This window comes from Opisthocomus hoazin, chromosome 20, assembly GCF_030867145.1.
Source record: "Opisthocomus hoazin isolate bOpiHoa1 chromosome 20, bOpiHoa1.hap1, whole genome shotgun sequence".
In the NCBI taxonomy this organism is placed as follows: domain Eukaryota; kingdom Metazoa; phylum Chordata; class Aves; order Opisthocomiformes; family Opisthocomidae; genus Opisthocomus; species Opisthocomus hoazin.
In genome coordinates, this window is record NC_134433.1 from 4,961,736 (window position 1) to 4,975,215 (window position 13,480).

The 13,480-nt window shown below is 53.9% G+C and overlaps 1 protein-coding gene across 1 annotated transcript; it reads right to left on the reverse strand.

Annotated features, from left to right (window-relative positions):
• Nucleotides 1-11,317: 11,317 nt before the first annotated feature.
• LOC104333357 (fibrinogen-like protein 1-like protein) lies at nt 11,318-13,480 on the reverse strand. The gene is made up of 4 exons (XM_075440507.1): nt 13,472-13,480; nt 13,132-13,314; nt 12,883-13,012; nt 11,318-12,150 (listed from the first exon to the last, which is right to left on the reverse strand). The coding sequence occupies exons 1-4, from the start codon at nt 13,478-13,480 to the stop codon at nt 11,522-11,524; spliced, it is 951 nt and encodes a 316-aa protein (XP_075296622.1). The 3' UTR covers nt 11,318-11,521.

The following is a 13,480-nucleotide window of genomic DNA, read 5'->3' on the forward strand; positions in this document are numbered from 1 at the left end:
CCCTCACCGGTGGCCCCGCGATCGCTGGCAGTCGGCTCTGTTTACCCGGGGTTAATGGCTGCCGGCGGCGGGGCGAGCGCGGGCGGTATTTACCCAGTGCCTCTGCTGTAATGGGTCTCCCCGCACTGCGGAGGGAACAAATACAGATTAAGGGACACAAACAGGTAAAATCATAGCAACGGGCACCCAGCTCGGCACAGAGCACGCCGAGGCACTGAGCCGTGCGCCGAGCTGAGAAGCAGCCCCAGCAGCAGCCAACTCCGCGGGGCGGCCGGCAGCAGAGGGGATGCCAACGCTGAGCGCGGGAGAGGCCGGCGATGAGCTGCGGTGCAGCGGGGTGTACGCACCGCTGGTCACACAGTCTCCGAGATGGATCACCTTCACCTCCGAGGCGTCCCGAGCCACACGGGCAGGCAGGGCTCGCAGCACCAGCCCCCTCCCCTGCTCCCTGCCAGCTGATCTTTGACAAACACCAAGAGCTCTCACTGGGGCTTCACGTGCGCCAAGCCAGCCAGACCTAGGTCTCAGCATCTCCTCACCGACCAGAGCCACGGGGGGACAAAGCGGGTGCAGTTTCAGGCTTAAATCACTTATTTTCTCTCTAGTTTCCGGTGACTTCTTCCCCCCAGCTCCACAGCCTGGCATGAGCACACACGCCGGGGCAGCACCCGGGCATAGTGCTGAAGCAAACGCGGAGGAGCGGTGGCATAAAGCTGGCACAGACGGCTGCGGGCATCGGAACAGAGATCCAGCTCGCAGGGGGAGCAGAGCCCCCCAGCACCCCGCGGTGGGTCCCGCTGCGGCTCCGGAGCGGTGAGCATCCAGCCACGGTGCTTCTCAGAGCTGGAAGAAGAATGCTGCACAAATAGCTGTTCCGGACAGCTTTCCCACCTCACCTGGGAACTATTTCTTTGTTTTTCAGCCAGATTTGCGCTGCTCCGTAGCTCTCTTTTCCCCCTCTGTGATTCATTACAAGCATGTCAGCCTGTCCCAAGCTGCCTGTCAAGATGCTGCAGAGAGAAGTAAATTTAAAAGTGCTGCCTGCAGACGTTTTAAAGCAATAACAGGCACGTAGGTGTTCTGGCAAACTAAGAATTAGGGCAGCCATAAGAGAAACAAACATCGGAGACACGCAGGCTTTGCGGGAGCACTCCTCTGTGCAGGGCCGTGCTGTGCAAAGGGAATTTTCCAGGTTTTTGCCCAGGACCTTTTGCCATCTGTTCACAGGCTGCAGGCAGGCTTCAGTCCTCTGGGACAGCGCACATCTGAGGGACGTGGAGAAATGCAGCAGCGAGGCTTTTAGGGACACGATAACTCCCACATCCCCGGTCCAGCAGCTCTTGTGCTTCAGGGGAGGGAAACCTCACGGGCGAAGGGCACCCAGCCTGGGGAAGGGGGAGATGGGTGCCGCAGAGGAACCTTCCCAGCAGGCAGCAGAGCAGAGCAGGGGCCGCACACAGGAGCAGGCAGGCTACAGCGCCGAGGGATTTTGCAGCTGTTTGGATCCTAAAACGTGCGATGCCGGGTAAGGCCGTGTGGATGCAACACGTGAGGGTGCGGCGAGCCAGTGTGGTCCTGAGTGCAACGCGAGATGGATGTCCCAAAGGTGTCCCAACACGTGCGCCGTCACATGGGAGGGCAGAGAGCAGAGTTCTCGGAGCAGTTCTCCGAAATGACCCGAACACCGCGCACAGAGGCAGGCAGAAACGGCCTCGGTGTCTGGGAGGAGAACGGCGTTGGGGCAGAGAGGTCAGATCACAGAATCACAGAATCACAGAATAGTAGGGGTTGGCAGGGACCTCTGTGGGTCATCTAGTCCAACCCCCCTGCCCAAGCAGGGTCACCTACAGCAGGCTGCACAGGACCTTGTCCAGGCGGGTCTTGAATATCTCCAGAGAAGGAGACTCCACAACCTCCCTGGGCAGCCTGTTCCAGTGCTCCGTCACCCTCAGAGGGAAGAAGTTCTTCCTCATGTTCAGACGGAACTTCCTGTGCCTCAGTTTGTGCCCATTGCCCCTTGTCCTGTCGCTGGGCACCACTGAAAAGAGCTTGGCCCCATCCTCCTGACACCCACCCTGCAGATATTTGTAGGCATTTATAAGGTCCCCTCGCAGCCTTCTCTTCAGGCTGAACAAGCCCAGTTCCCTCAACCTCTCCTCGTAGGGGAGATGTTCCAGTCCCCTCACCATCCTCGTAGCCCTCCGCTGGACTCTCTCCAGTAGCAACTCATCTTTCTTGAACTGGGGAGCCCAGAACTGGACACAGTACTCCAGATGAGGCCTCACTAGGGCAGTGTAGAGGGGAAGGAGAACCTCCCTCGTCCTGCTGGCCACACTCTTCTTGATGCACCCCAGGATCCCATTGGCTTTCTTGGCAGCCAGGGCACGCTGCTGGCTCATGGTTAACCTGTCGTCCACCAGGACACCCAGGTCCCTCTCCGCAGAGCTGCTCTCCAGCAGGTCCACCCCAAGCCTGTACTGGTGCATGAGGTTGTTCCTCCCCAGGTGCAGGACCCTGCATTTGCCTTTGTTGAACCTCATCAGGTTCCTCTCTGCCCAGCTTTCCAGCCTATCCAAGTCACGCTGAATGGCAGCACAGCCTTCTGGTGTATCTACCACACCTCCCAGTTTGGTGTCATCAGCAAACTTGCTGAGGGTACATTCTAACTCTTCATCCAGGTCGTTGATGAAGAAGTTAAACAAGACTGGGCCCAGTACTGACCCCTGAGGGACACCACTAGTTACCAGCCTCCAACTAGACTCGGCACCGCTGACGACAACCCTCTGAGCTCTGCCATTCAGCCAGTTCTCTATCCACCTCACTGACCACTCATCCAGCCCAGACTTCCTCAGCTTCCCTAGGAGGATGTTATGGGAGACTCTCGAAAGCCTTGCTGAAGTCAAGGTAGACAACATCCACGGCTCTCCCTTCGTCTACCCAGCCTAGCAGCTGAAGAAACTGGGAGTTGATGGGATCTGCACCATCACGGAGATCTCCATCTAACCCAGACAGAGCCGGGATGCTGGCGCGTGCAGTCACAACAGCGGTGGGCAGGGATGGGCTGGACTCAAACCTGAAAGGTATTCAACAGACGCAGAGGAGCACACAGCTCCCAGCTTAGTCCCTCCAGATGGGGATCCTCTGAAGTCCTACAAATTCAAAATCCTAAAAAAAAAAAAAAGGCTAGGACTGAAACTGCTAGCATTGCTACCAGCAATAAGGTAGAGATGAGAAATACATTGTGAAAGCTTTATTACCAACCAAGCAGCAAAGCTGGTGGCCTGAATATGTCATGTTCAGGGAGACCAGAGAAACTGTACGGCTAGAAACAGTGGGAAGCATCCGCTGAGAGCTTGTTAAAAGGAGCAGGCAAAAGGATAAAACATAGGGAGAGCATTTACAGGCACTGTGGTGAAATTTTGGGATAAATATAATTAACTTAACCACAGCCAGATACTGAGGGGCTCAAAAGAGCCAGCAGGGACACGAAACAGAGGAGAGGAGACTACTGGATGCCATTCAGAAGGTGGAAATCACCTTCAAAGAACAAGAAAAATAGAAAGCATTATGAATTTCAGCAAGTGGAATGTAAAACCACAAGAGGCAGGCCAAAAATAGTTTTACCAAGCAATCCGTGAAAGACAAAAACTAACATCAAAACCTTGTTCACAGCTATCAGCAGCGGGCACTCTGCCAGAGCACCTGTAGGCTCTGCAGAAGACGTGCCAGGGGTGCTGAGGGCAGGGAGGTCAGAGGGAGCAGCACTGCATGAACTCACCCCGGTGCTGGCGGTGGGGAGCCTGCCGTGCCACGGGAGCAATGGTGCAGAGCGTTTCCACCTCCGCGTCCTTGTGTGGGTGGTGGTAGGAGTGAAAACTGAGAAGCTGCAGACCTCATCCATCAGGCTGAACAGCTCCTGATCTCCAGGACCAGACACCACGGTCCAGGAGCCCTCGCCAAAGTCCACCAGGACATTTCTGATCTGCTGACAGTGGGCTGCGAGCTGTGGCTGGCCTACCAAGGGCACAGAGGTGGCACAGCGAGTGGCCACTTGTGCAAGGCTCAGTCCCTCATCTAAGGATCTCCAGAGCCAGAGGGCTCACTTCTGCACCTAGCGAAGTGGTAGAAATCGTAACAAACACGGGATTTGTGGGAACTCATGGATAAATACAGCAACCTGAGGAAGAGTCAGGATGGCTTTTTAGAGGAAAGTTGTGTCTCAGAAATCTGTTACGGTTGTTGGAAGGAGAGGTGGCGTACGTGGAAAACAGTGGTCTGAGCAATATGACGTAATCCAAAAAAGCTTTTAAAAAGATCTCTCGCCGAGTTTTCAAAAACACTGAGCTATAACAGATCAATAGTTCGCAAAGCTGGGAAACAAAGATAGGACTGATTGGTGAATTTTCACAACGCAGAGAGGCTGCCTATCGGGTTCTGCAAGTACCTGTACTGGGGCTGGATTTCTCAACATATTCATAGGTGATGGAGAAAAGGCAGCAATCAGCGCAGGGACTGCATTTTCTGGTGGAGAAAATAGTTCAGCACAGTTGTATCTGAAGGTGGCTGGAAAAAGCTGCAGAAGGGTTTCAGGCTGCAGAGTGAGTGGGTGACAAAACGGCAAATGAAATTCAGTGTCGATAAGGATAAAGGGAAGTACATCCTGAACGGTACACAGTGGTGGGCTCTAAAGTAGCTGTGACTGCTGAAGAGGCTGATCTGAGGGTAATTGTAGGCTGTGCTCTGAAAACATCAGCTGCAGGTTCAGAAGCAATTAAAAAGCAAAAAGGCTTTAGAAATGGCAAAGAAAGGAAAGGGCTTTCAGCAGAAAACATTGCTTACCACTGTATAAACCAGAAGGTGCTCACGGCCACGTGCAGTTTTGGTGCCTGGCTCAGGAAAGATGTAGAAGAACTGGAAAAGCTCACAGAGGTGAGGACACTGGGTGGTCAGAGGTGGGAATGGCACCCCTGCAATTAAAGGCTGACCAGATCAGGACCACCCAGGTCAGAAAAGAGATGAACGAGGCGCAGGTGCTGGGGATGCAGACACTGATGGCTGGGGAACCCTCGTTCAGCACCTTTCACAACACGGGAGCTGGGGGTACCTGGCAAAGGAACGGCTGGCGAGGTCATCTCAAGGTGTTATGAAACCACAGTTCTGGACTCAACAAGGAGTAAGATAAACTGGTGGACGACTGGAACTATTAAAATTGACGGGTCACGTACTCTGTGTGCACAAAGGAAGCTCACTCGTGGCAACTCAGGACGCAGGTACAAGCTTGCCCTCAGCCTCATGTTGGATGGACAGGAGCTGGTGAGCGCAGGATGAGCCCTTCCAAACCCTCAGGGTGAGAGGCATCTCCAGCTTGTTGTCACCATCTGTGCTGACCCTGGAGGTCTGTTGCACAGGCCCACGCAAGAGTCTGCAGAGAAAGTCTTTGCACCTTCCTTCTTTGGCTGCAGATGCATAAAATGTCTGCAAAAAAGGAAGTTATATCTTTCAATTATTCCCTTTTTCCCTGTAGAAGTTATGCAACCTGCCCTCTGCCTCACCCAATATATGAACAAATAACAGTACTGTGGAGGCTGTGGTCCAGAGCTTCTCCCACCCTTCCCTGCCCCGCTGAAGAGAGGTGGGTGCCTGGAGCAAGCAGCAAAGCACTCCTCCATCTCCTGCTTGGCAGGCTGTAGCGCTGCCCCTCCCCGCCAGCAACCCACTGCCCCCGCTCCCCTCCCAACAGAGTAGCAGTAGCAGAAGATAGTCTAGGATCTGTATTCCTGAACACCATCATCCCTGTTCATGCAAGCTGATCACATTTCCTAGAAGACGATCCTGAGGCCCACATTTTCCATCAGGAAGCGGATGAAATTCCTGTAGGTAGGCTCCATCCCAGACACCAAATGGTGGTCAACAGAGAGGACTGGATTAATGCTAAAGGACTGGACTGCAGGGTGCTGGCACAGGAAACATGGATGCAGTCCAACCAGCAGTGCCTGCAGCGGTTCTCGCTTTGCAGGGGTGGGAGAAGGAGATGGTGCCATGCTGGTGGTCTTGCCAGATTTCCCGTGGGGTCACTGGCTCTGCTTCACCACAGCAGTTGAAGAATGGAGGAAGGGACTGAAATCTCTTGCCATGGGCTCGTGGTACCCACTTCTCACTGGAAGAGAGGCTCTTCACCAGGAGCTGGCATGGCCATCCCTTAGTTCCTAGGAACAGCCAAGCCCTCCTCAGTGCTGCTGTGTGAGGCCTCAGGTGGTGGCAGGAGAAGAATACTAGCTGACGTGTTGCACCCCGGAGGCCGGGGAGCCCTAAGTGACAGCAAGTTCCAGTGTCACGATGGTATGGCCATCTGCAGTCTTGCTGGGAGAACATTCAGTTCGGAAGGCTGGATCTACAAATTGCTGCAGCAGACACCACGCGCTCCCCCGACGACTCAGAACCAGACAGGTGTGCCTGTCGCTGCCTGTTTCTCAGGGTTTTCTGTAATCAAGAAAATGTTAACAACTACCCCAGCAGCCATTATCATCCCAGAGCTCAATTAGCAGACGATGGAGGGGGTTGAAGCAGGAGGTGCTGGTGCAGTTTTGCCACCTGGACTGCAGCCTGTTGGCGTGACACTGTGTTGCAGGGGTCGGATTTAAGGCTTTAATCTTACAACTCACTCCAAAGCCACGGAAGGGCCCAGGTGCCAAGGCACGCTCTCCTTTGGTGTGACCAGGTACGTGAGAAGGTCACCTCACGTAACCTGTGGACATCACCAGGAAGGGCTCCGGGGGCGGTTTGGGAAACACGTAGGGTCCAGATAAATCACAGCGTTCCTGCTAGAAACGTAGAGCTTGTAATTAAGAGCAGTGAAAGTGAAATACGGCCTTAGTGAGAACTAGCAGGCAAAGGAGGACTGCTTTGTCAGGATCACTGGTGGCTTTTGCTCTCAAAATGTGAAGACGTGTGACTCACCACGAGGATCTGGCCCTGTTTCTGCCTCCCACTGCTGCTGGAAGCCGTCTCTCCTCTCAGGCAAGGGCAGCTGGGGAGGACTCGTCACTCGTCACCGCCCGTGACAGCCCTGGTTGCGGCAGTGCCTACAGCACGTCGCGTCTCTGCCTGTGACATGGAGCCAGCCTGCACTTGCCCTGCACGCATGGGTGCCCGTAGAGCTGGATATATCGATCTGGGCAGCACTTGACCGGGTTGCTGTGAAATGAAGGAGAGAGACAACACACAAAAGGCAAATTTCGGAACTGGAAACACCTCTCCGCTCCCCAGCAGGCAGACAGGCACCAGGAAAACTGAGCAGCCCCTTCAGCCATGGCAGGAGGCTGGGCATTCCTGCAAGCCCACGACGAGGAGACGCTGGGGATGGACCCCCTGTGCGCTGCGTCACACAGCGCCTTGCGGGTGCAAGCGCCGGTCCTGGCACAGACCTGACCTGACGTGGCCTTGGGAGGAACCGGGGCCAAGGGTGCGCTTGCAGGGATGGGAAGGGCCGAGTGGAAGTGGGTCCCATCACAAGGTGACAGCTAAGGGAAGGCAGCAAAAGCTTTTGGGGGAAGGTAGAATATCTTCTCAAAAGAGAAGGTGGCATGCCAAGTATTTAAATCCTTTGGAGAAGGTTGGGAAACTGTAGTTCAGAGAGAGCTGATCGTATTCCCCCTGCCTGGAATGCAATTTTCTGCTGAATATCTGTGCAATGAGATTCTTGGTGCTTCCCCCCACAGTTGGCCTTGCTCACACTCCCCCAGGTGTACACCCTGTGCTGGGGGACTCTCAGCACTCCTTGCGGCAGTGGGACAGAGCAACGAACATGGAAAACTGCAGCCCGCAGCTGGACTCCTTGGACAATATTCCAGGGCTCTCCCTGCCCGCAGCACGTCCTCCCCGCTGGAAGCTGCCTGGCGAGCCCCGCGGCGAGAGCACCCTCTGGGGACCAGCAGAAACAGAGGCAATGAGACCCTACGTTCCTCAGATCACTTCTTTCCATGTCGCCTTTGCATTTCAAGTGCGTTTCGTGATGGCCATCGGTGCTAGCTTACTTGCTCAGAGAGAGGACCCTGCAGGAGAGGGCCACCTCGCCACACCGCGCCCTGTTAGCACAGGACAAGCCAGCTGGGCCTCTCCAGAGAGAGCAGAACAGACCTTGGGGCACACAGAAGCCCTAGAGCTGGTAGAAAAAGCAAGGGACCAGTCGACAAAAGTCACGCAGCTCAGGGATAACAAGAGGACATGGCACGAAAGGGACTTTTCTGCGTCTAGATAGGGAGGCTGGCCACGAGGATGGGACAGCCGACGGTATCCTCCTTGCCGTTGTGGAAGGGGAACGTGCTGGTGGGAACACAGTGCGGACGGGTGCTGCTGCCTCCCACCGTATCAGCAGCGAGCGGCGGGTGCTCGTCCGTCGGAGCATCGCTTTAACCACACGTCTCCAACCCTATCCTAAGGCGAGAGAGCGAGCCAAAAAATGATTTCTAAATGCAACAAGAAATTCCCCAGTTTGACAGCTGAGAACATTTTATTTAAGCTGTTATCTCCTACGCTGAGTGTAGTCGTTCGGCACTGGCAGCTGCCTCCTCTCGCCTGTCATGCACCTCATGACTCACTGCAGAGGGGGCTTGAACAGGAGGTGGTAGGAGGCAGGGAGAGAAACACCACTTTAAAAGGCAGACACGCAGACCCAGTAAAACCATAGTGCAAAAAAATCCCACGCAAGCAGAACAAGAGAATAAAAGATTTGTTTTCACCAATTTTTGTTTGCCAGCTTGCCTTTCTCCACATCTGAGGAAGGCGGCTCCCATCTCACTAAGCCAAAGACTCTGACATTCACACGCTGTTGTGGGCATCTTTAGGAAATGAATACCACCGTGGCTGGAAGCTGAAATGGATGGCATCTGCTGACGTGCTTCTACCCTCTAAGAAGGGAACATATCAATCATTTAAAAAAAAAATGTAAATCCTTGATTTTTGTGGGAAATGTTGTTTTGCATTGGTGGGTTGATGGTCAGCGTGTCCATAGGCTTGATCCTGGCAGAGATGATAGATCCTGCTCGAAGGCCTCTGCATTAGGCTCTGCGGAGGGGTCTGGACAGGCTGGATCGATGGGCTGAGGCCAACTGTGTGAGGTTCAACAAGGCCAAGTGCTGGGTCCTGCCCTTGGGTCACACCAACCCCACGCAACGCTGCAGGCTTGGGGAGGAGTGGCTGGAGAGCTGCCCGGCGGAAAAGGCCCTGGGGGTGCTGGTCGACAGCCGGCTGAGCAGGAGCCAGCGATAGGATGAGAGGCAGTGGCCTCAAGTTGTGTCAGGGGAGGTTTAGATTGGATATTAGGAGAAATTTCTTTACTGAAAGAGTGGTCAGGCCTTGGCCCAGGCTGCCCAGGGAGGTGATGGAGTCCCCATTCCTGGAGGTATTTAAAAGATGTATAGATGTGGAGCTTAGGGACATGGTCTAGTGGTGGAATTGACAGTGTCAGGTTAATGGTTGGACCCCATGATTTTGAAGATCTCCAACCTAAACAATTCTATGATTCTATGATTTTCTGAACCATAACGTAGAGTCCTGACATAAATCAATGCAAATGTTGGTCTGTTCACTTACCTGCTGATATCTCCTGCCAGAGCTCTTCTGAGCCCTTCCCGTGCTACCTCACTTTGCTCTTTCCTGCTGGTTCAGTTCTGAGTCCCTCCTTCAAAAACGAGACCTCTCACGCACAGTCCTGAAATCCCTAAAGACGTAAAAGACCTCTCATACACCACCTTTCCAGGGATGTGTTAGTTGTACATGAACTGAGCTAAGCCTGCAGCCTTTCTTTGTTAAGCCTGGCTGTGTCAAGCCCACAGTGTGTGCTTCAGCTCTTGGATGGTGAGGGGACTGGAGCATCTCCACTACGAGTAGAGGTTGAGGGAACTGGGCTTGTTCAGCCTGAAGAAGAGAAGGCTGAGAGGGGACCTTATAAATGCCTACAAATATCTGAAGGGTGGGTGTCAGGAGGATGGGGCCAAGCTCTTTTCAGTGGTGCCCAGTGACAGGACAAGGGGCAATGGGCACAAACTGAGGCACAGGAAGTTCCGTCTGAACATGAGGAAGAACTTCTTCCCTCTGAGGGTGACGGAGCCCTGGCCCAGGCTGCCCAGGGAGGCTGTGGAGTCTCCTTCTCTGGAGATATTCCAGCCCCGCCTGGACAAGGTCCTGTGCAGCCTGCTGTAGGTGACCCTGCTTCAGCAGGAGGGTTGGACTAGATGACCCACAGAGGTCCCTTCCAACCCCTACTATTCTGTGATTCTGTGATTCTGTGATTCTGTGATTCTGTGAACGACCAGGCAGTGTTCTGGGTGTGCTGTTAGAAACTCCAGGCACGGGAACGTCCAGGGGTCATGCAGATGTTCCTGAGGGCAGGCTGCTTGGCTTGCTCACTTTAGGCTTGAGTGCTTCCAGGTCCCATCCTCCTGCCAGGGGAACACGGGAGCACCAGTGGACTCATCCTGCTTCCCCTCTCTGCAGGTGGTGGCTGTGGAAATCACTCTGCGGTAAGCAGTGGGACCATGGCACTGGCTGACTTGGCAGCGAAATCTCCCGCCTGCGAGGAGCTGGAGGATGCCAGAGGGATGGACTGAAGGAGCCGGGAGGTCCTTCCACATGGAAATTTTATGGCACTTTGAAATCTCTTTGTAGTTTCAAAGCAGCAAAGGCAGGATGGTGCCTTCCCTCTGGGCTGCCACCTCTTGGAAGTCATCGTAGCCATGGCTCAGGAGACGGACTCCCCATGGCGCTCAGGGATGCGAGTTGCATGGACAACAAAACCTAAACCTCATTGTTGCTGAGAAAAGTCAAAACGTTTCAACATTTCCTATGCTTACACAAAACTACTGTGTGCAAAGGCAGAAGTCTGCACGTAGAATTTCAGGTTTTAATTATGCATTGCGTTCACCCTGCAGTCCCCAACGTCTGTCCTACAGGAAAGCTGAGTTTTGGTGGTGGAAACCTTCTAACACATCAACCTCTGTGAGCAATTCGAAGAGTTCAAATTGACTTTCACAACTGAGACAGTTTCTTGAATAGGGATTTATTTGAATATTTAACAACCATTAAGCCTGAAAAGTAGAAGGTACAGAGTGGGAATTCGACTGTGCACAATGATGTCTTGAGCAAGGTCTTCAACAAGTGAAAATTAGATAGTTTGCCTGATGTGAATTAACCTACGCAGCCATATAGAGCCACTAGTGTTTGGCTGTTTTGTATTTTATTTGAAGCACACTACAGATCCGGGAACTCCAAGTTTTGAAAGAGGCTGTTGTCATTATTAACATAATTAAAATGATCAGACACTAAATAAAAGGATAAAGGCACAGTTGAGGAGTAAAGAGAATCTACAGGAGAGAGAAGAAATGGAAGATGTTCTATGTTCTTCAGTAACTAGGATCTGACCAACCTCAGCAAAGACCCCCTAGGACACTGGGCTTGGCCTTCTCCATCTCTTTGCAGAGCCAGAACTAACCTCAGGTTGGGCAGAAAGGAAGAGAAAATGCAACTAGCAGTAGGAAGCTGGTTTGATGAGGATGGCAGAAGCTTTGCAGTTCCCGCTGCACAGGCTGCCCCACGTTATGGCCCCCTTGACGTTCAGCCGTGCAGAGTAACACGCCGAGTACCACCACGCACCCCCGTAGCTGGAGGCACAGTTGCTGCTGGAAGTGTCCTGATCCTGATCTTTGGCTGAGAACTTCATGTTATCGTGCACGGTAGAAGCCCTGTTTGAGGTCATGGCATCCCCTGCCAGCCCCGAGTACGTTCCCAGCCGCAGCCGGTAGCCCTGGGACTCATTTTCCACACTGAACAGGTTGTAATCGGCGAACTTGATTCTGTTTGAGGCATCCCAGATGACAAACCTGGCCTGGTAGACCTTCTGCTTGGAGATCTGATGGATGTACTCGGTGCCCAGCCAGTACTCGGTGCGCACGTTCCCAAAGCCATTCTTGTAGGTGCTCCAGGACTCGGCCCAGGTGATCTCCGTGCTCTGCCGGTTCCTCTGGATGACCATCCAGCCCCCGTCCGTCACGTTCATCTCGCAGTACACCACGATGGGGTTCAGCCCTGCGGGCTGGATGACGTAGATGCCGCTGGGGCTGCCACGGGGAACCTCGCTGCAGTCCTTGGGCCATCCTGGGGCAGGAGAGAACATGGAGAACCAACAGGCACAGCAACCCCCCAGTCTGCTCATCTGGCCCTGGGAGAGGGATTTCTAGAAAATGGGGAGATCTGGGATTTTGCCAGAGTAGTAAAAACTCTACCGCTGTTTTTCGTACTGTAAGTGTAAAAGCAGAAAACCTCGGTAAGGGAAATACAGTGATTAAGAGAACATCTATATATTTTGCAGGTATAAGCAAAGAATTTGCTTCTCCTTCTGGCTCAGGCTCTTGTTTCCTCAGGCTTTCCCAGCATTTGGATGTTTGTCCTCCCTCATAACAATACAGGGGTCCAAGCTTGGCTTGGTGAGGGCTCTTCTTACATAGTTAGGCAGAAGCTTAAGTGAGCAAGCGAGCTGCTCCTGCAGCCCTGGCATCCAGCGCATCCCTGGGGTCGGGAAGGAGAAAACCTCATTCCCTTGGCTCACTGGAGCCCGTGGCCAGCTGTGAAACCCCAGCCCGCACATCCCCTGCTTGCCCCGCACAGAGCTGCACAGCAGAGCAGAGGACTTGTGGCACATACGCAGCGGTGGCAAAGTCCTTTGGGACCTTGTCAGGCACGGCTCGGTGTGGAGCTACCACTGGAAACAAGCGATGTCTAGGTGGCCGTGGCACGCAGCGTGGAGAAGCGCACCGGGTCTTACCCCACGTCCCGCTGCCCCCCGCCGCCCCCGCCTCTCCCCGTGCCCCGCGGTGCGGGGACACTCACTGCGGTCAGGCTCTGCCTGCTGAGCGTCGCTGGCTCTGCCCGGCCGCGCGTTCTCTCCATCCTCAGCTGCATCAGGAAGAAACGGAAGAGTGAGACGAGCAGCCCCGCGCCACAGCAGAGTAACCGCAGCCTCCGCGGGCCGTTATTGCCAGCACTACGTTTTCCGTAAGGCACTTCTACCACGCCACTGGGCTCATTTTTCTTTTTATACGGTAGCTTTCGGTGGTAAGCTCGCTAAAGAGATCAGGCAGTAGGAAGGGTATCGCTGCCGTCACTGAGCGGCTGCCCGTTTGGTCCGCTCAGCGTGATGGCTTTAGCGTTGCCTGGAGCGGACTGCGTATCCGAGCGGCAGCGGTGAGTATGAGGAGATACTGCTGGAGAAGAAGGATGGAGAAGGAAACAGCCGGTGTGTGGTTTCAGACCAAGATTAAACTGTTGAGAGACGGTGCTGTAGAGCTGCACTGCTTTTCAGTGGTGGCTGAAGGGATTCGTGTGTTCACTCAGTTCATAAAGAGCTTCAGAAGCCATCAGAGAAGAAAAGGAGCTCGAAGCACATAAGATAGCAATGCTTTCTTTAAAGAGAACTCACAGCACCCAT